This window comes from Protobothrops mucrosquamatus, unplaced genomic scaffold, assembly GCF_001527695.2.
Source record: "Protobothrops mucrosquamatus isolate PMUCROS unplaced genomic scaffold, P.Mucros_1.0 scaffold893, whole genome shotgun sequence".
In the NCBI taxonomy this organism is placed as follows: domain Eukaryota; kingdom Metazoa; phylum Chordata; class Lepidosauria; order Squamata; family Viperidae; genus Protobothrops; species Protobothrops mucrosquamatus.
This window is the reverse complement of record NW_015387147.1, coordinates 304841-324843: the sequence shown is the minus strand read 5'-3', so window position 1 is coordinate 324843 and position 20003 is coordinate 304841. Positions and strand designations below refer to the sequence as shown.

The window sequence follows — 20003 nt, the reverse complement described above, 5'->3', positions numbered from 1 at the left end:
CATTCTCCAATTAGTTTGAAATGCAAGCTTTCCCTCCTGTTCTCCAACCCGCCATTTCTTATCATCTCTTATTTCAAAAGCCCTGAGTTCACACACGATTAAGATATTGTTATGTCTAACTAACTCCCATCACATTTCTCCTCCTCCCCCAGTATCATCTAATTCTAAGAGTAAAGCATAAGAAAGAAAAAGGCTGCATCTCCGTATGTTGTCAAAGCAAGAACATCCAATGTTAGCAGCGTTGACACCTGCAGGCACACACATAGGTAGATTGGAAAAAAAGCAATTGCCTTCAATATAAAAACAAGGCTGCTGTATTGCGTGCATGGCGTAGTTATTTATATTTGATTTCTAATTTCTGATTGACCTCATGCTGGCTGGACAGGGACAGCCAAAGGGTCATATGTGGCCCAGGGGCTGTAAATTGCCTGTCTGCATTAGGCTGTATAACGCTTTATGTGACTAGAGTCCAAATTATTTGCAGGACTTGTTATGCCTATATATGCTCCCTCATATGCTTAGATCTTTAAGGAGTCTATTTGTTAATCCCATTATGGACATGCCTAACACTACGGGACTTTCATTGAGGAAATTACTGTTAAAAAGGCCTGTTTGTTATAGCAGGATGCAACTAAAGGCACTTTTTAGAGAGTTAAAAAAAAAAGTTTGCCTGAGAGTTCTGGGACAAAGATTTAATATTTGTTTTATTATATTTGCAAAATATATGTGCAGAATCACTAATGGGCGTGAACAGTATATATAGTTTTAAAACAAATAAGTACTGTTACTATTTGGGCTACCATATCTTAATGTAATATTCATAATATAAACAAGTTGTGGTTCTGATATGCATTTTCGAAAAGTTGAAATAGATGAATCAACGGCTATTTGAAATCAATTAGAAGAAACGCGAATCGCCTCGGTGGATTTTTTTTTTTTTAAATGGATTTTTACGAGCAGAAAGGGTGGCTTCAGAAATAAATTCTGAAGTTATAAGACGCGGAAACGTCAGAGCGTTTCTATCCCCGCGGGTTGTACAGAAGTATCGTTCTCTTCTTCTCTGCCTTTTTTTGCATTGAAAATCATTTCACAACGGCATTTTCTCCAAATAACGTCATTAGCCGCGGCTCTATTTCTTTTCTATCTCTATGGCTTAAGGAAGAAAATTGAGACAGCGGCACGGAAAGGAACGGCTCGACAGCAGGCAATCACGTGATCGGCCTATATCCAATCAGAAATGTAATCCGTGTGACGTAATGCTTTGCGACGAGGCTCGGGATCATTGAGACGAACCACTGAGCGGTTTTAATTACGATTGCAAAGTGGGCGGGACTAAAGCGGGTCGGAGGGTGATGTTTTTCGTTTTATTGGCCGAAGTGGTGTCTTTAATTTTTCCGCCTCTTCAAGGCGGAAGTGTAGAGAAGCAGCCATTGGGTAAGAGAAAGGGATAGGCGCTCAATCATTAACCAATCACGAGGCAGAGATTTGTTGGAAGGTGGGATCAGGTGACGAGGAAGTGAAAGGAAATTTGACGGTGAGTGTGGGGGAAGGAGGGAATGGGCTGGAAAGTAAATTCATTTTCCCCCTCTTAAGATTGTAATTACCTTGCTTATGGAATGATAAACATATTATATTTATATATTATGTAATTTCACGTACATAAACACACACATATATGTATATATATTATGTAATTTCACGTGCACATACAGAGAGAGATGTTTACGTCTATATATTACATAGTGCTAAGCCGTGTCTGCTTGTGGAATAACTCAGGTCTGCACAATGCAGTCAGCCAAAAACACCGAACCACATTATGTTGCCCTCGTTATATCCCACCTTTTCTAAGTTATTTAAGGGGATGCATATCTAGTTCCTTTTTCTCTCTTCAGTTCTTACTTCACAACAACCTATCAGGTAGATTATACTGGAGGTAATAGCTCCCTTACGTTTATCCAATATGCTTCCCAGCATAATTGAGTACTCTTAGTCCAGATAAGTAAAATATAAACAATAGTCTGCTAACCCATAGGGGCGAAGGATGAGGGTATAGAGCAGTGGTTCTCAACCTTTTTAATGCTGCGACCCCAACCGGTCGTAAGTCGAGGACTAAACCAGTCGTAAGTCGAGGACTAAACCGATTGTAAGTCGAGGACTAAATTGATCGTAAGTCGAGGACTACCCAACCGGTCGTAAGTCAAGGACTTTCCCTGCCCGGGAGCGCCGCGCATGCGTGGTTCCGCCCCCTGCGCCGGCCGAGGTGTAGCTGGCAAGCGGCAGAGACGGAGCAGGCCGACCACCAGCTGGCCCAGCCCAAGGGAGGTAAGGCACCCGCCGGAAAAGGGGGAAAAAAATGGCGGACAAAAAAAATGGCGGACAGCCTTGCTTGGCGACCCCCATGAAATGGTCGATCGACCCCAAATGGGGTCCCGACCCACAGGTGGAGAACCACGGGTATAGAGCCAGAAGAAAACGATGGTCTTGTTTATTTAGGAACATTCAATAGAGGGATGGCAAGGTATAAGAAATGTAAGCAAAGCAAATATAAATAAAATGCAAATGAGATAATATGTTTCTTGAAAGACTAAAACGGGTTGGAGGTGTAACCCTTTAATTTTGAGGATTATCAATAGAATGGACATCTATAAAACTGACCATATTTCATATATTATATCTTGTAAAATATCTTCATTTTAACCATATTGTGTCAATATTATTTTAACTAGATTCTCCTTAATATTCTAGTGTTTCCTATCTATGATTGATATTACCAGATAAAAGGAGAGGTTGAATGTAAAGAAATACTGTATTGATCTATGAAGTCAAAGAATAATACTCCTAATATATTGTTACTAGAATAATACTCCTAATATATTGTTACTGGAAAGTTTTGGAACATATTATTACATTCTCTAGTATCACTATGATTATCTATTTTTTTAATATGTACATTTTACTGCGATATATTAAATATTGAGGAATCAGCCTTTTTTATCTGCTAAGAATTTTCAAAAAGCAGCTGTGTTTCTTAACTCAATTGACAGTTCAATATTAAAATACAAATAAACACAGAGTTGTCATTAATATTTTAAATCGGACAATATTTAAATATCTCTTTTAATTAATTTTAAATTTGTATTGTTATTTTTGTATTTTAATTGATTGTCAGCCGCCCTGAGTCCTACGAGGAGAAGGGCGGGATATAAATCCAAATAATAAATAAATAAATAAATAAATAAATTAAGATATGACAATATCTTCAGATATAGAGAACTACAAATTTGGGAAGCAAATTGACAAAAATGGTCAAGGGGGAGAAATTGAATTAGAATCTGCAGCTGAGCAGAGTATGCAGCTTGCAATATATATGTTATAGTCATGTCACTTTATCTTTTAGATAATGAAGAAGTGAATAGAATTAGAATAGAATAGAGCTGGAAGGGACCTTGGAGGTCTTCTAATCCTATACCATTTCAGACAAGTGACTAGTCTATTAAAAACCTCCAGTGATGGAGCGCCCATGATTTCTGAAGGCAAGCTGTTCCACTGGTTAATTGTCCTCACTGTTAGGAAGTTTCTCCTTAATTCCAGATTGCTTCTCTCTTTGGTCAGTTTCCAATCATTGTTTCTTATCCTGCCCTCTGGTGCTTTGGAGAATAGTTTAACACCCTCTTCTTTGTGGCAGCCCCTCAAATACTGGAATACTGCTATCATGTCGCCCCTGTTTCTTCTTTTCTTTAGACTAGCCAAACCCAAGTCCTTCAGCCATTCTTCATATGTTTTAGTCTCCAGTCCTTTGATCATTTTAGTTGCTCTTCTCTGAACTTTTTCCAAACATCTTTCTTGTAGTATGGTGACCAAAATTGGTTGCAGTATTTCAGGTATGGTCTTACTAGGGTTTTATAAAATGGTACTTGATTCTATGCTTCTGTTTATACAACCCAGGATTGTATTAGCTTTTTTGGTGGCTGCTGCGCACTGCTGGCTCATAGTCCAGTGATTGTCCATTAAGACTCCAAGGTCCCGCTCACAGTTACTGTTTTTGAGCCAAGTCTCACCTAATCTGTACTTAAACCTTTGATTTTTCCTGTCTAAATGTAAAACTTTGCTTTTCTCCACATTGAAACTCATTTTGTTGGATAGGGCCCATTGTTCAAGTTTGTCAAGATCTTTTTGGATCCTGAGCTTGTCTTCTGGGGTGTTGGCTATTCCCGCCAGCTTGGTGTCATCTGCAAATTTGATGAGTTCCCCTTCTATTCCCCCATCTAAGTCATTTATGAAGATATTGAAGAATACTGGGCCTAAGATGGAGCCTTGAAGACAGCATGCATCACACCCAATTTTTCCTGTTTGGTGTCCATGTTTTTCTATAGGCATTTGGTGTTCCTTGCTGAAGAAGCCAGCTTCTTGTGAACTCATTTGATGGAATGGCAAGAGGTTTCCTGGCCCAAACTGTTACTGTAGTCTCTCTTTCTGTAACTCTTTCAATTGTTACTACAAAGTCCTGCCACAATTTTTCTCCAGTATTCCAGACAACAAGGAATCTTGCTTACAGGTATTTATTCTGAGGTCTACTTTATTTTCTATACAAATCTTGTCAGAGAGAACCATTGCAGTTAAGGTGTTTGACGCACTGGGAGCACCCATGTTTTTGATTTTGAGCGAGTCATTCCCTCAAGGCAAACTTATATTACATAGAAATGATGTGGGGGAAAATGCGATAAAAATCCCAAGATAAGCCACTATTTGCTTCTAGATAAAAGGTGAACTATAAACCTAATATCAATAGACAAACTGATGGATTGCTCAAGTTCAGAAGATTGTCATAGCCCAATATCTTTAGTTTAGAGTTTATGAATAACTAGGATATCTTTACAGAAAATGAGATCATAAATAGGATAGAATTCTTTATTGGCCAAGTGTAATTCGACACACAAGGAATTGGGCTTTGGTACATAAGCTTTCAGTGTACATACAAGCAACAAGTGATAACTCATGATCATAATTATAAAATACAATCATAAATCATAAGATACAAACTTAAGTGATAGTCATAGGATACTAAATAAGCAAAGAACATAATTCATAATAAGATACTAAATAAAAGCAATCAACATCAATCATGAGATACAAACAATAAAGTTATAGTCATAAGAAGCTAAGGAAATAGGTAATAGGAAGGATGAAAAAATGAGAAGGATAATAGGTAATACAGCCCTATTGGTGGTTTGATATCCTAGGGCTGTGGTGGCGAACCTATGGCACGCGTGCCACAGGCGGCACACAGAGCCGTCTCTGTGGGCACATGCGCCATCGCCCCAGAGGGACGCGGGGCCGGGCTGCTCCCCTCTCCCTCTCCATGTGCGCCAGTGCTCTCGCTCTCTTTCTCTGCACCGGGAGTTGGAGCAGCTGCAAGAGCTGGGCGGGGAGAGGGGAGAAGCCAGAAGTGGCGCAGAGAAAGAGGTGTTAAGACGAGCTCAAGGGTCGGGGAGGGAATGGGGAAAAAGATCGCTCTTGCCACAATCTCCCTTCTGTTGGTCACTGGGAAGCCTGGCAGCACAGCTTGGCGCAGCTACACCGGGAAACTCCAGTGCCCCAGACTTGCAAGTGAGTTACCGCGCTCCCCAGGTTTTAGTGCGGCAACAAGATGAAACTCAGCAAAGCGCTGAGTTCTTTTCGTGCGGGTTTGCGGTGCCTTCGCGAGAATGGCTGCTCCCCTCCGCCTTTCCGTCTCCCCTTAGCTAAGGGGCGCTTTGGCATGGGCAGTTGGGGAAGGGGAGGCCCGGCTCTCTCCGGGGGGGGCGAATTAAGTGCATGTTGGAAGGGGAACCTCTGAATGGGGGGCAGCCAGAGTTAGCCCTCCAGCTTGGGAGAGGAGCTCCTTCCTTTCTGCACGGAGCGGAGCGACTCCCACCTCCCGCAGCAAAACTGCAGGGGCGAGAATTGCGGAGTTTAGGTGGTGAGTAAAACGTGCAATATGATCGAAAGCCCTTCTTAAGATTTTAGGGGGTGGTGGAGGGGGGGAAGGTGGCGCGGAAAGTTTGGTGGACGTTGCTAAGAAGTGAGCGAACGGTTTCAGTTCCATAATCACGTGGAAACATGTGCAATATGTGTTGGTTGGAAAAGAGCGGGCTATTCTTTTATTCTTTTGTGAGTGGAGGTCCCTAAATTGGGGGGAAAGGCAAGGGGGAGGTTTAACCAGTGTAAAGGAATAATCTATATGTCGAGGAATTCGACTTTGGAAGTGATATTGAAATACACACCTTCGGATAGCAGAAAGCATTTCTGTCTCTCCCCCCCCAAACTGGAATAAAAAATACTTGATAAAAGCAAATTTTGGCGTTATTTTACTCCAGTGGCCAATCAGATGCAGAGGGAAATTAAAACTGGACAAGAAATCAACAATAACTCTCCATTCTGTGTATAGAAGGTGTAGTTTTGTATAAGGAGAAGAAAGATAAAATAAATAACACATGCTGGATAAACCAGTACTGTAAACTCTAACTCAGGGGTTCTCAACCTTGGCAACTTTAAGACTTGTGGACTTCAACTCCTAGAATTCCTCAGCCACAAGTCTTAAAGTTGCCAAGGTTGAGAACCCCTGCTCTAACTGTACTTGCAGTGTGACAGCAGTTAAATCAGTGGTGCCACATTTCAAAGTTACAGTTGGAGTACTCCGATTGCAGCTGCTTTCTTTCAAGTATGTGGAATGGCGTGGGACCCACAGGTTTTGCAAAGTGAAGAGAGGAAGTTGGTTACAGCTTATTAGGAAAGGTAAAATAGAACAACCAAGAATGTTTTATCGACCATTCTTCATCCCGATTTTATATCAGTTGCATCTGCTAATACAGGTGTTCTGAGACACTCTTCTGTTTTAACTTTTTTTCCTTGTCGCTTTTTGGAGTTTTCATCCTGTTTTCATGAGAGGGCAGCGTTTGGGAGGGGGTGTAGCTGCCCCTTCCCCCCTCCCAAGCCATCAGCTGAGCAAGATGCCCGCCTGCCCGTGCTCTTCCCCCTGCCCGAGGCTTTCGTTGTCGTGAGCATTTCTGTTGAGGATTGGTGGGGGGGGGGGCTGTTTGGTTTTTATTCCCCTCCCATCTGCTGGGTGGTTGCAGCAGGTTTTGGTCTCTTCTGTCGTGCTTTGAGGTTACCCACGAAGCATGTTTGTTTTTTGGAGGGGGTCCCCACTCCGGTTGCTAAGCTTGCTTAAACCCTCTTCCTCCGCCTCCTCACCAGAGCCCTCCTTTGCCTGCAACCAGCCCCGGCCCCTGCCTCGCTTTGCCTTATCCCACGGCAATGGCACCCCCGCCCTGCCCCCTCTCTCGCCTCACCCTGCAGGACGAGCCCACTGCCCCACCTGCCAGAGACCCCCTGGATCTCCCCCAATCCTGCCCGGCCCCCACAGGCATTCCTCCCCAGGAACAACATCGAGGTGGCCATGCCCACCCTGGCCACGCACACCCAGTCTGCCATGACCACTGTAGCCACACCCATCCAGTGGGCCATGGCCACCCGGCACCCGGCAATACATAAGTGGGTTTTGGGTTGCAGTTTGGGCACTCGGTCTCTAAAAGGTTCGTCATCACTGTCCTAGGGCATAGACAGTGTTGTGGAAATTAGTTGTTTAGCAGAGTGATAGCATGGGGAAAAAACTGTTTTTGTATCTGGTTGTTTTGTCATGCAATGCCCTATAGCGTCATCTTGAAGGAAGAGGAAATATAGATACTTTTATTTTTTTTTATTATTATTATTATTTTTATTTTTTAATTTGTATACCGCCCTTCTCCCATAGGACTCAGGGCGGTTCACAGCATATTAAAAACAAATAATATACACAAAATACAAAAAATACAAAATACAAAAATACAAAAATACAAAAAAATAAACCCCGATAAAAGCCGAATTAAAACCAAATATTACCAGCTGTGTTTCCGATTAAAATATTTTTAAAATTATCCCTACCTAAAATCCTCCCTAGGTCAGGCCCGCTTGCTGAAAAAGCCATGTCTTGAGGGCACGGCGGAAAGTAAGGAGATCCGGAATCATCCGGATCTCGGGGGGTAGTTCATTCCAGAGGGTGGGGGCACCCACAGAGAAGGCCCTCCCCCTGGGGGTCGCCAGCCTACATTGCTTGGCCGACGGCNAACAAAGCTCAGGGCCAATCTTTAGAATTGTGCGGTTTAGATCTAGACACGGATTGCTTCTCACATGGACAATTATATGTTGCGTGTTCTAGAGTCGGCAAACCAGACAATCTCTATATCTGCACAGACAATGGAACAACAAAAAATATTGTATACCCACAAGCATTGTGAAATTAAACATATTACAAACGTGTGCTTTTTTCTTTCTTGTCCATTTAACCAGACTGAGCCACAGCAACGCGTGGCCGGGTACAGCTAGTAATAAATAAAATAAAACAGAAATGCTTCTGGCTAGGATGCTAAGCAGCCGTATACTTTATGCCTCATTCCAAGCCTCTTCAGTGCTCATTTTTTTTTCATTTTGTAACTCAATTGACATTCAAAATTCCAATTTGGTGTAAATGCACACATATACAGTACAGATACTTCTTGTTTCTCAGTGCCCTAACTTGATTAGTGTTAGAGACAGTAGCATTTAATCGACTAATCAATGCTAGTAAATTAATTTTGTCATTTATAAAGCATTCCACATACCTTTTCCTTCTTTCTGGAAAACTGACACTAGGAAAGGTTGCCATGCCACTCCTATGATCTCCACCTCCCACTGTATGCACGCAACAATATTGACTTATACAGTGTTCAAATTACAGCTTTGCTAAGTGAGTCAATATCTTGGATAGGGGAAAACTTCTTATATTTTCAGAATGTTATTTTTGTTGTTGTTGTTTACCTAAAACCGGCCACATTATTTAAACCTTATTAAAATCTAACAAAATGAGATGTATTTTTCTATATACATTAAATGCTAGATATCTTCTTTATTCTAAGTGTAATAGATGAACAGGCAAGATTTTCCTAATAGGACATCAGATTCTGTAAAGAACAAAGCATCTTAGATTTACTTTTTTCTCTATGTCTAAGTGTACCTATATATCTGCAGCCCATCTTCACACCACTGGTTCCACAGAGACACAACTACAATGTCAGATTGTAAGGGGCCAAAAGAAAATCTGCATAGGAAAGCCAGAACGTCCCCATATCCAGGATCAAAAGTTGAACGCACACAAGTTCCTGATGATAAAGTGGACTGGTTGATCAACTGGAAGAACTACAGTCCTGTGGACTATACAGCACCAAGTGTTTTGGCAGGACCTAAGTGGGCAGATCCAGAGATTGGGTGAGCTTTGTTAGTCACTCCATAGGATGAACAGAGACCAAATAACTTAATTTAAAGAAAAACTTTTCATTGTATTTCTTTATATAAAAATGGGCAGGGTACATATGAAAATTACATAATAAATGAATTTTTCCTACTTCAAATATTTGCATCGAATTATAGGTTACCTTATGTAGTCTTTCTAATTCTATAATTTTTGGACTGCTGAAAATTATTACAGGATATTTTGTTTAATAAGGTGTGTGCTAGATTTTACATGGTAATATGAATTTGCTTCTTGCATTTTATGCCCCAATTCTATTATACTCAAGACTGCTGATGGATTTATAAGATACATCTGCCTCTAGGTCTTATAAATAATCTACTATTATTGTTGGCACAGTGTAGGATCCAGAAAGAGAAAAAACATTATTCATATATGTATTGCTAAGAAAAATATTGGTATCAAGCTAGGCTTTATTTTCAGTTGTGGTGGTAGGTATTTTATTAATGCAGAACTAAGTGCTGTGATCTGTGATTTAATGAAGAAAAGCAACACGTTGTTGTCTCATTGAAAGAGAAGAAGCACTAAATATAGAAACTAAGTCCACTCCCCAAATTTTGTCGATAGATTGCCATTTTTGAAATTAAGATTGTAGAATGTTCTTGATGTGTGGATGATGATCCCTGAGTTGCAAAAGTGTTTTCTGAACAAAACATAATAGAATAGAATAACAGAGGTGGAAGGGACCTTGGAGGTCTTCTAGTCCAACCCCCTGCTCAGGCAGGAAACCCTATACCATTTCAGACAAATGGTTATCCAATCTCTTCTTAAAAACTTCCAGTGTTGGAGCATTCCCAACTTCGGAAGGCAGGTTGTTCCACTGATTAATTGTTCTAACTGTCAGGAAATTTCTTCTTAGTTCTAGGTTGCTTCTCTCCTTGATAATATCCTATTTTAATTATTTTTTATTTTATTAAGCTGATTTACTGTATTGTTATCATTTCATTAAACATTTTTGTGAAGGGGAAAAAGAAAGAAAAAGATAGATGAGAAAAAAGGCAAAAGAAAAAGAAAACACACAATGAATATTCACAGAATTTACTAGGATCATAGCAAAGATTCTTGGTTTTCTTAAAGATGATAAAGTAAACAATCAAAATGTACTATCAGAAAGGATAAAAAAAAATTTATAACATTTTATGTTGTATAAAGAAAACGTAAGTAACTAATGTCAAAATAAAAAAGAAAACGTATGTCGGGTCACAGTGTAGTAACCGGGATATTTACGAAATTATTTATCTAATTATGTAAATTTTAAGAAGTAATATACAAATATTATCAGCAATAATCAGCACGGTGTATTATATAAAGTAAAATACTGTAAAGAATTACAGCACTTTCTGAACATTGAAAGATCTATCATTGTTGAAAATTAGTATCCGAAGAATTTATGTTAAGAGAAATATAAATTTTGAATGTAGTACAAGCCCAAGTGTGGAAATGTAATCCCAACTTGAATTAAAATTTTGTGTCTCATTTAGTTTTGAAATACTACACAGAGTTATTTTGCACATTAAGACATACTCCTACAAGTTAATTATTCATTATTTTTCAGAATGACTTCATCATACTTTATTCTTATTCACAATAAAAATAATAAAGTTTCTTGGCAAAGCTAATACTTATTTAATTAATTCCATTCTGAAGTCATCTGACTCCTTAACCATTCGGGACATTTACAGTTATAAAAAAGAACCGATATATATCAAAAGATGCACCTTACTTTGTGTGGATATAAGCTTTAATATCATTTAGTTTGAAAATTGCAGATTGGAAAGGAAATTCAGGTTTTAAAGTTTTTTTTTCATTTTATTGTAAACAATTTGCCAAAATTATCAATATTTGCAACATTGCCATCAAATATGGAAAAAAAGTAATCTGATCAGATTGTTACATTTCCAACAATTTTTAGAAAAAGAATTGTTTATTTTACCACTCAGCACTGGAGTTATATACCTGTGGCAAATGATTTATACTAGGTCTAAATTATCAAAGAGGAATGAAAAATTCAACTGACAAGAGGCTTATATGGGAATTGCATGTTTTGTAAACAAAATTATGTTTTGAAGTACAGCGTTTGTAGCTTTCATGAGATAACTTTGTATAATCATTTCATTGTTTTTGTTTCTCTTCTGAAAAGAGCCAAAAACTTTTTTCCAAGATTCAATGAGAAGGATGGCCAAGTGGAAAGGAGAAGCCACAGTGGCTTATATAAAGTGGAAAATGGGAGGCCCAGGTATGTGGCACTCTTTAGTTAAGTAGAAAACTTCAAACCGAGCAATGGTTTAATAGCCATGATTTATAGAATAAAGTACAGCTCACTGGTTTCACAAACCACATATTTAAATCAAAAGACCACTACTGCATTCAATCATGTGAAGTTACAATCAGTAAATCCACATTTTGGTTTAACGGGGCACAGGCAGTGGTGGGATTCAGCCAGTTCGCATCACTTCGGCAGAACCAGTAGCTAATTTTTTGTTGCCCAGGCCCAGAATGGGCTTTTGGAAGCGAGAACCGGTTGGTCCCATATTTGAATCCCACCCACCACTGGGCACATATAGTCCTCGACTTATGACTTCAGTTGAGCCCAAGATTTCTGTTGCTAAGTGAGACATTTGTTCAGTGAGTTTTGCCCCATTTTACAACCTTTCTTGCCGCAGTTGCTGAGTGAATCACTGCAGTTGTTAAGTTAGGAACACACTTGTTAAGTGAATCTGGATTCCCCATTGATTTTACTTGTCAGAAGATCGCAGAAGGTGATCCCATGACCCCGGGACACTGCAACTGTCATAAATATGAGTCAGTTGCCAAGCATCTGAATTTTGATTATGTGACTATGGGGATGCTGCAATGGTCGTAACTGTGAAAACGGTCATAAGTTACTTTTTCTGTGCTGTTGTAACTTCAAATGGTCACTAAATAAGCTGCTGTAACAATCTAGGACAGGGATGTCAAACTGCCGGCCCACAGGCCGGACGTGTCACGAGGAAACCGCGCCCATCCCATTGCCGGCAATGGGGAAGAAGCTCCGATACGTCAGGCGACGTCATGTGACGTCGCGAGTTTGACATGTCTGGTCTAGGACTACCTTTCTATGAATTTAGCCTTTAGATATGTTTGTGGCTGAAGATCTGTAGCTTGACCTGCAGTTAGTTTCTTTTTTCTGCAACCTAGAGCAATTGAGCCATCACGGCATGTCAGCACTGTTAATTTGTACTTTCACTGTGCTCTCTTCACGCTGGCTGGAGAAATCTGGGGTTTAAGTCCACACATCTTAAAGTTGCCAAGTTTGAAAAACACTCAATTACAGCCAGACCTCTTATTATTTTCAGGAATCCCATAGGCAGGACAGGATTAGTGGGACGAGGTTTGCTGGGGCGTTGGGGACCCAATCATGCTGCTGATCCTCTAATAACAAGGTAAAAAAAAACATGATACAGTCAATATATGTCCTCAGGGATGTTTCATTTCTCACCTAATTTGATTGATTGGGGTATTGTTTTAGGAGGTGATCAGACTGAGCCCGAGGGTGGGGTCAAACACATCATCAGTCACAAGTCCCTGCACGCCCAAGTCCAGCCCACCTTGAATGCCTTCTTAATTCCTGCTCATTTCCCTTGATCGTTAGTAGCTCAGATTTTTGTAGAGAGCTTAAGCTTGCAATAAATCTTTATATTCGTATAACTGCCAGAATTTCCTGATTTCCCTGATCTCGATTGCTGGTGAGGAGGGGTTTTGGTTTTTTTGTTTGTTTCCTTTTTGGATATTTAATTGTCTCTTTTGAATGGTAGGTAGATGTTGTCTATCTCTATGTGCCTATTGATTTGTCCGAGTGCCTGGCGTCTGAAAATTCTCTAGTGTTTTTGGGCTTGGCTTGGTCTAGTACAGCGGTTCTCAACCTATGGGTCGCGACCCCATTTGGGGTCGATCGACCATTTCACGGAGGTCGCGAAGCAAGGCTGTCCGCCATTTTTTTCCCCTTTTCTGGTGGGTGCCTTACCTCCCTTGAGCTGGGCCAGCTGGTGGTCGGCCTGCTCCGTCTCTGCCGCTTGCCAGCTACGCCTCGGCTGGCGCAGGGGGCGGAACCACACATGCACAGCGCTCCCGGGCAGGGAAAGTCCTCGACTTACGACCGGTTGGGTAGTCCTCGACTTACGACCGGTTTAGTCCTCGACTTACGACCGGTTGGGGTCGCGGCATTAAAAAGGTTGAGAACCACTGGTCTAGTAAATATTATGAGAGCAAATCCTATTCTCTTACTAGCACCGATGATGTTTTCTTAGTTTGGTAATGAAACGTCTGCAAAAAAAAAAAAAAAAACCAACCTCAAAGAGCACGAAGACCCCACTGTTCAATCTTGAGCGGTCTCTTCTATTGGTTAAAAAAAATAATCATGATTTTTTAGGCTTTTAGTTGTACTTTAAAATCTTTTTTTTAAAAACCTTGAAACTGTAACTCCACTTTATCATGAAAGCACTTCATAGTAATACATGGCTGGCTTAAAGGTTGAACCTTTAATTTTGAGGAGAGACCCCTGAGGTTGGTGTGGCAAAAATTTGTACTTTCCAATGACTCTCTGGCTCTCTGCCTAACTAATTTTGCTCTGACTTATGAAGTTGCTTGGATAAGCAACAAAACGTCTCAGATTGACAAAGTTTGGGCCAGTTGCCATGATTCAACCTTTATAGACACCTTTGGCATGGATGATTGAATCTTCATTGACATCGTGGCTGGTTTAGGTTTTCTGCCAGTTCAAATTAGAGTTCTGGATTCTGGATCTAGAGTTCAGTACAAATATTAATGCCCACTCATGGTTTAACATTAAGTGAATGAATTTGAACCATATATTCACTCTCCTCTGGCCCCTCCAATTCTTCCTTTATTTACATGCTCCAGTTGCAGCTTTATGCAATGAATTGGACCTTGTGGTAGGTAGAGGACTATGGCAACATGTGTTCTCTGGACCTATGTGTTGTCTGTCATTTGTAACATGCTGCATTTCTTCTTGAATTTTGAGGGCTTAATTATCTTCTTGGTGCAACTTTCAGATGGAAGAGAGATGGCAGTGGCAATAAAACAGCTCATCCAGTATCTGGTAAAAACATCTTACAGTTTATTGCAATCAAAAGGAAGGACTGTGGAGAATGGGCCATTCCTGGGGTGAGAGGAAGAACAATGAGATAATTGTTTTCAGGGGGAAAAAAATCTGCATTCTTGAAATATGTGTGTACAGTATATGTGTGTGTGTTCCAGTTTTATTTATTAGCTAAGCATGTGAGAGACAATTGGCAAAATTGATTGCAGAACAGACAGACCTCTCTGTCTAATAATTTGTGAACAAGCGTGCAGGAGCTGCATTATATCTCTCACTGTTTTTAATAGTTTTAATGACATTTGTTTGAAACACTTATAAGCTGCCTTGTGAAATTTCAGTTTGGAAGAGAGGTGTGCAATTGCTTAAAGCAAATAAACAACTTTCTCTTTCATTCTGTTCATAGAGGAATAATCAGCCTGCAATTATAAATTTGTTATAAATAACAAATAAATAAAGCACCCTCTTCTACAAATCCGCCAATGGTCCTGGCCAGGGAAAGTAAATAACTAATCAAAATATTTCCTGAACATAGGCATCCAAGAGGAGCCACAAAGTCTTCAAAATGACACATCATGTATGTCATGATAACATTGTGCAAGTGATGCTAATTATGTACCACATTAGCATCTGGTGTTCAGTGCTCAGAAGATAAGATAAGATAAGATAAGATAAGATAAGATAAGATAAGATAAGATAAGATAACCTTTATTGTCATTTTTTTTACTATGGGTACAACGGCACACATCAAAAATGAAATTTAGTTGCACTGCTCTCAAAGTGAAACATACATGACACATACCTAAACACATTATATACAACATATGTATAGACCCACACCCCTATATATATACATAACAAATGAATATTAAACACTGTCCATCTTGAATATATAACGGAAGGAGGAAGCTTGAGAGTTCACAAGGTTAATGCTGTATGGAATGAAACTATGGTTGAATCTGGATGTTCTGCTACGGATACCACGAAGCCTCCTCCCAGAAAGTAACAAGAACATGTTGTGTTGATCTTACAATACATACAGTATCATCCCAGCCATCCCCTCCCAATTGCTATTGTTGATTATGTACCTGAACATTATACAACAGATTATAATCTTCTTTTAGGGAATGGTGGATCCAGGGGAGAGGTTATCTTCTGCTCTAAAGCGAGAATTTAGTGAAGAGGCCTTGAACTCTTTACAGAAAACTAAGGCTGAGAAAGAAGAGATGGAGAAACACCTGAATAGACTCTTCAGTCAGGAACTCTTTGTGGTAAATGATCTTCTGTTTTTAAACTCTTTAAATGTTAAATGGAAAGGTTGCTGAGGCTCTTCCAAGTAAATTGGAACAGTATTAACTTCTCCAATTATAAACACTGAATAGTAGGTAAAAGGGCAACATTTAGCTTCCTCAACACAACAGATTTAGATAGTTAAATTAGCTTGCAATTGGAGAACCTGTTTTACAGTGGTTTTATTCCAGTCAGTGATGTTACGGAGGAGAGCCTGGCACGGTTCAGTTTCCCTCCCCCCCCCAGTTATTTAACATCTATATGAAGTTTTGGGCATGGAATCTTTTGGTGATTTAACATATAAAGCCATTATGGCTTGGCACCAGGTTATCTGCACTTTGTTGGAGTCAGCCCAAGCCCAACCACTTAGACCAGACATGTCAAACACAAGGCCCGGGGGCCGGATGCGGCCCGCAAAGTGGTTTCATGTGGCCCGTGAAGCCATCCTGGAAACAGTGAGGGAACGGCCCCCGCTGGCTTGGCCCTGGTCCAGGCCGGCCGGGAGGGAGCCAATGTACAATTTTGTGGTGGCCATCTATGCTGAAACGCATTCAGTCTTAGCTGCACAAGGCCGTCGGGAAACAGCAAGGGACCGGCCCCTGCCGTGTCGGCCCTGCCCCCTGGGAGCATGCTGGGGAGGTGTCACCCTTTGTGAGGAATGAAGAAATGCATCATCACCTGGAAGTGGTCCTGATCCCACCCCCTTCTCCCAGAGACCCTCAGATCTGTCCCACTTCTGCCCAGGCCCCCACAGTCACCCTTGACGTGAACCCTTGACGCGAACGATGTAGAGCTGGCCATGCCCACTCAGTAGGCTGCACCCACCCTGGCCACACACACCCGCCCCCCCCCGAGGGCAACCGCAATGCTGATGCGGCCCTCAATAAAATTGAGTTTGACACCCCTGACTTAGACATTGCCAGAAGAAACTGGCTGTCATCCATTTCCAGGAGATTAGATCAGCAAACCTTGGAAGCCACATCTTGCTTTAATAGGCCCTCTGGAATAGCCTCCCACAGGGAGTTCATTTGGCTCCAACATTAACCACCATCTGGAAACAGCTGAAAACAGAGCTTTTTCAGAAGGTATATGGAGATTGATGCCAAATGCTGTCTATATTGTACTTTATTTTTTCATTAGAGATGATTATATTGTGATTCTTATTCGTGAGCTGCGGAGATTATGTGGATGGTGGGATATAAACCTGATTAATAAACAAATGCAGCGGTAAATAAAATGTAACACATTGTCCTAAAGGTCCTGTATTTTGCTTTTTTTTTTTTTTTAGGCTTATAAGGGATATGTGGACGATCCTCGCAATACTGACAATGCTTGGATGGAAACAGAAGCAGTAAACTATCATGATGAATCTGGTGAGAAGAGAAGCCTATATAATAACATCTTTGGTCATAATTCAGTGTTGATTATAAAATCGCACAACATCTTTGTACTGACTTAGTCCTGTTTTTCTATTAATGGTAGGCAGTTCAGGAAACAATCTTTTGATGTCGTTTTATATTAGATTGAGACACAAGAATTCTCAGTCTAGTTCTGCATCAAGTTAAGACTTTCTTCCATCTAGATCTGTATTGGTCATTTTGATACAAGCAGTCCTTGACTTACAACCACAACTGAGCCCAAATTTCCATTGCTAAGCAAGACAGTGACTTTCGTGGGTCTAGGACAGTGATGGCAAACCTTTTAGAGACCAAATGCCCAAAAACCGTCCCCGTACCACTCGCCCGCAGGGCCACCCATCGCCTCCACGGCCTGCCGCAGCACATTGCCCAGGTGGCCCAGCAGCACCGTGGCGGCTACGCCCTCCGCCTGCGCCCTGCCCCACCTGCCCGCAGGGCCACCCACTGCCTTCACGGACCGCCGCAGATCACCCAGGCGGCCCAGCAGCACCATGGTGGCTACACCCTCTGCCTGCACCCCACAGCATCATCTGCGCACGACGGGGCAAGAAGGCAGAGTCTTGTCTCCGCTGCCCGGCTGCCATGTCCTTGGCTGTGGTGCTCCGCTTGGGCCATGCCTGGGGACGATTCTCCTCCAGGGGGCTGCTGGTGAGGGGACCGCGGGGGGAGGCAGGGCTGGGCAATGGCGTGCGTGCCCACAGAGAGGGCTCTGAGTGCCCCCTCTGGCACGCGTGCCATAGGTTCGTCACCACTGATCTAGGATAACTCGCTATGGGACAAGAGAAGAAATGGTGGAATGGAATCGTTAAAGGAATGGAATCGCCAAATGTAATGTGAGTGACAAAAATTAAAACCCTTTTTAAAATTACTTTAAGTAATGAAATTGAATTGTTGAATTGCCCCGCAATGAATTGACTGTGGCGAATTGTCCCATTCTGAAATTTTGCCCCATTTCATGACCTTTCTTGCCACAGTTGTTAAGTGAATAACTGCAGTTTTTACGTTAGTAATATGGTTGTTGAATGAATCTGGCTTTCCCATTGACTTTGCTTGTCAGAAAGTCGCAAAAGGGGATCACATGATCCCAGGATACTGCCACCATCATAACTGCATGCCAGTTGCCAAGCATCTGGATTTCGATCACACGACCATGGGGACGTTACAATAGGTATAAATGTGAAAAACAGTCATAAGTCACTTTTTTTCAATGCTGTTGTAACTTCGAATGGTCGCTAAACAAATAGCTGTAAGTCAAGGACTACCTGTAGTGACTATCCTGTATTTTAGATAGGACCCTAATTCAGGTTAGGATGTCAGAGATGGAATTCAGGATCTCTAGTTGCAAAGCATATGTGTTGTGGCTCCATCTTGTGAGCCCCTCTTATCGGAGGAAGAAGGCTCCAAACATGAAGGAGAGGAGATGGCTAGGCCTCCCTCTCCAGGATCCTCCTCTTTGGCAATGCCTCAGGTGTCTCCCGACGGAGAAGAGATTGACCAGGAGCCGGGTGGTTCTGAGATTGGCCAGGAGCCAGGTGTTTCTGAGATTGGCCAGGAGCCAGGTGTGTCGGATAATGAGGAAGAGAAGTTGTGGCTGGATCCACGCCAGCGTAGGAGCGACAAGCGTACGGTCGTCTTTTTCTCTGCACGGTCTCTAATTCGACTCAGTGACCTGGTGTGGGGTGTCCGATATTTTCCCACCACCACCGGTAAACCTGGAGACACTGCCTGTTTTCGACTTAGAGACCGTTTCATCAAACGACACCGAAATTTGACACACATAACAAAAACAAAGACACACGAACCTCATTTTCCAGAACCGTCCGTGCAACAGTAATGGTTTGGTTCCATGCTTTTTGGTAGAAGCTCATACGGATTGGAAGAAGCAAATGAAGTGTCGGCTCATTTTGTAGAATTAAAAAGAGGCAAGAAGCCAAATGAATTCCATAATGACTCTCTTTGTATTCCTAGGTGAAGCAATGAATAATTTGCATCTGGAAGCAGGAGACGACGCTGGGAAAGTCAAATGGGTGGATATCAGTGAAAAACTTACACTATACGCCAGCCACTCTGACTTTGTCAGGCTTGTAGCAGAGAAAAGGGAAGCACACTGGAAGGAAGACTAGCTTTTGTGGCCACGATGGGACTAACATCAAACTAGAAATGAAATCCTATCATTTCAGATGGTAAATTTAGTAGGAGGGTGGGAAGAAAATGCTTTTTAGGACATTGGTGGTGCGTAATTTAATGCTCCAAGATTTCACACATGTTCTGACATTCTTAAATTGAAATCATTGGAACTTAAAAATGTTTAGTGTTGGTTACATAACGCCTTTTAAATCACGTGATACTACTGAAGTATTGGGTGCATCTGTTGTATACCTGTTCTGTACAGAAAATAAATGAGTAAAATTGAGTTTTTTGTGGTTCTCCAGTAATATAGTAGGATGAAATTTACAGCTGCCAAAAATCTCTGAAGTTCTCGGGCCCTGAAAATGTTTTGCTGATTAGATAGCAACTGACTGATTTTATAGTGGACATTAGCATCCTTCAGTTTCTCATCTTTTTTCGTTACCGATGGCAAGAAACTTTGGAGGATAACACTAATTTTTCTTTTCATATAATTCTATCTAGGATAATACAGGTAATGCTCAATTTATGACCACAATTGAGTTCAAAACTTATGTTACTAAGTTAAACATTTGTTGAGTTGTGCCCCATTTTACGACTTTTCTTGCCACTGTTGTTAAGTGAACCATTGCAATTGTTAAGTTAGTAACATGGTTGTTAAGTGAATCTGGCTTCCCCATTGACTTTGCTTGTCAGAAGATCGCAAAAG

General features: G+C 41.3%; 1 protein-coding gene across 3 annotated transcripts; it reads left to right on the top strand.

Annotated features, from left to right (window-relative positions):
- The first annotated feature begins 1487 nt into the window (after positions 1–1487).
- Positions 1488–19580, top strand: NUDT9 (nudix hydrolase 9). Of its 3 annotated transcripts, XM_015819306.1 has the most exons (9): positions 1488–1534; positions 4374–4555; positions 9085–9321; positions 11505–11600; positions 12700–12786; positions 14416–14527; positions 15584–15730; positions 17038–17122; positions 19136–19580. In XM_015819306.1, the coding sequence occupies exons 2-9, from the start codon at positions 4428–4430 to the stop codon at positions 19288–19290; spliced, it is 1047 nt and encodes a 348-aa protein (XP_015674792.1). In that variant the 5' UTR covers positions 1488–1534; positions 4374–4427; the 3' UTR covers positions 19291–19580. The 3 variants fall into 3 exon arrangements, with proteins under 3 accessions (XP_015674792.1, XP_015674794.1, XP_015674793.1); XM_015819308.1 differs by lacking the exon at positions 4374–4555 and having other exon boundaries at positions 1494–1534; XM_015819307.1 differs by lacking the exon at positions 1488–1534 and having other exon boundaries at positions 4519–4555; positions 9066–9321.
- Positions 19581–20003: the final 423 nt, after the last annotated feature.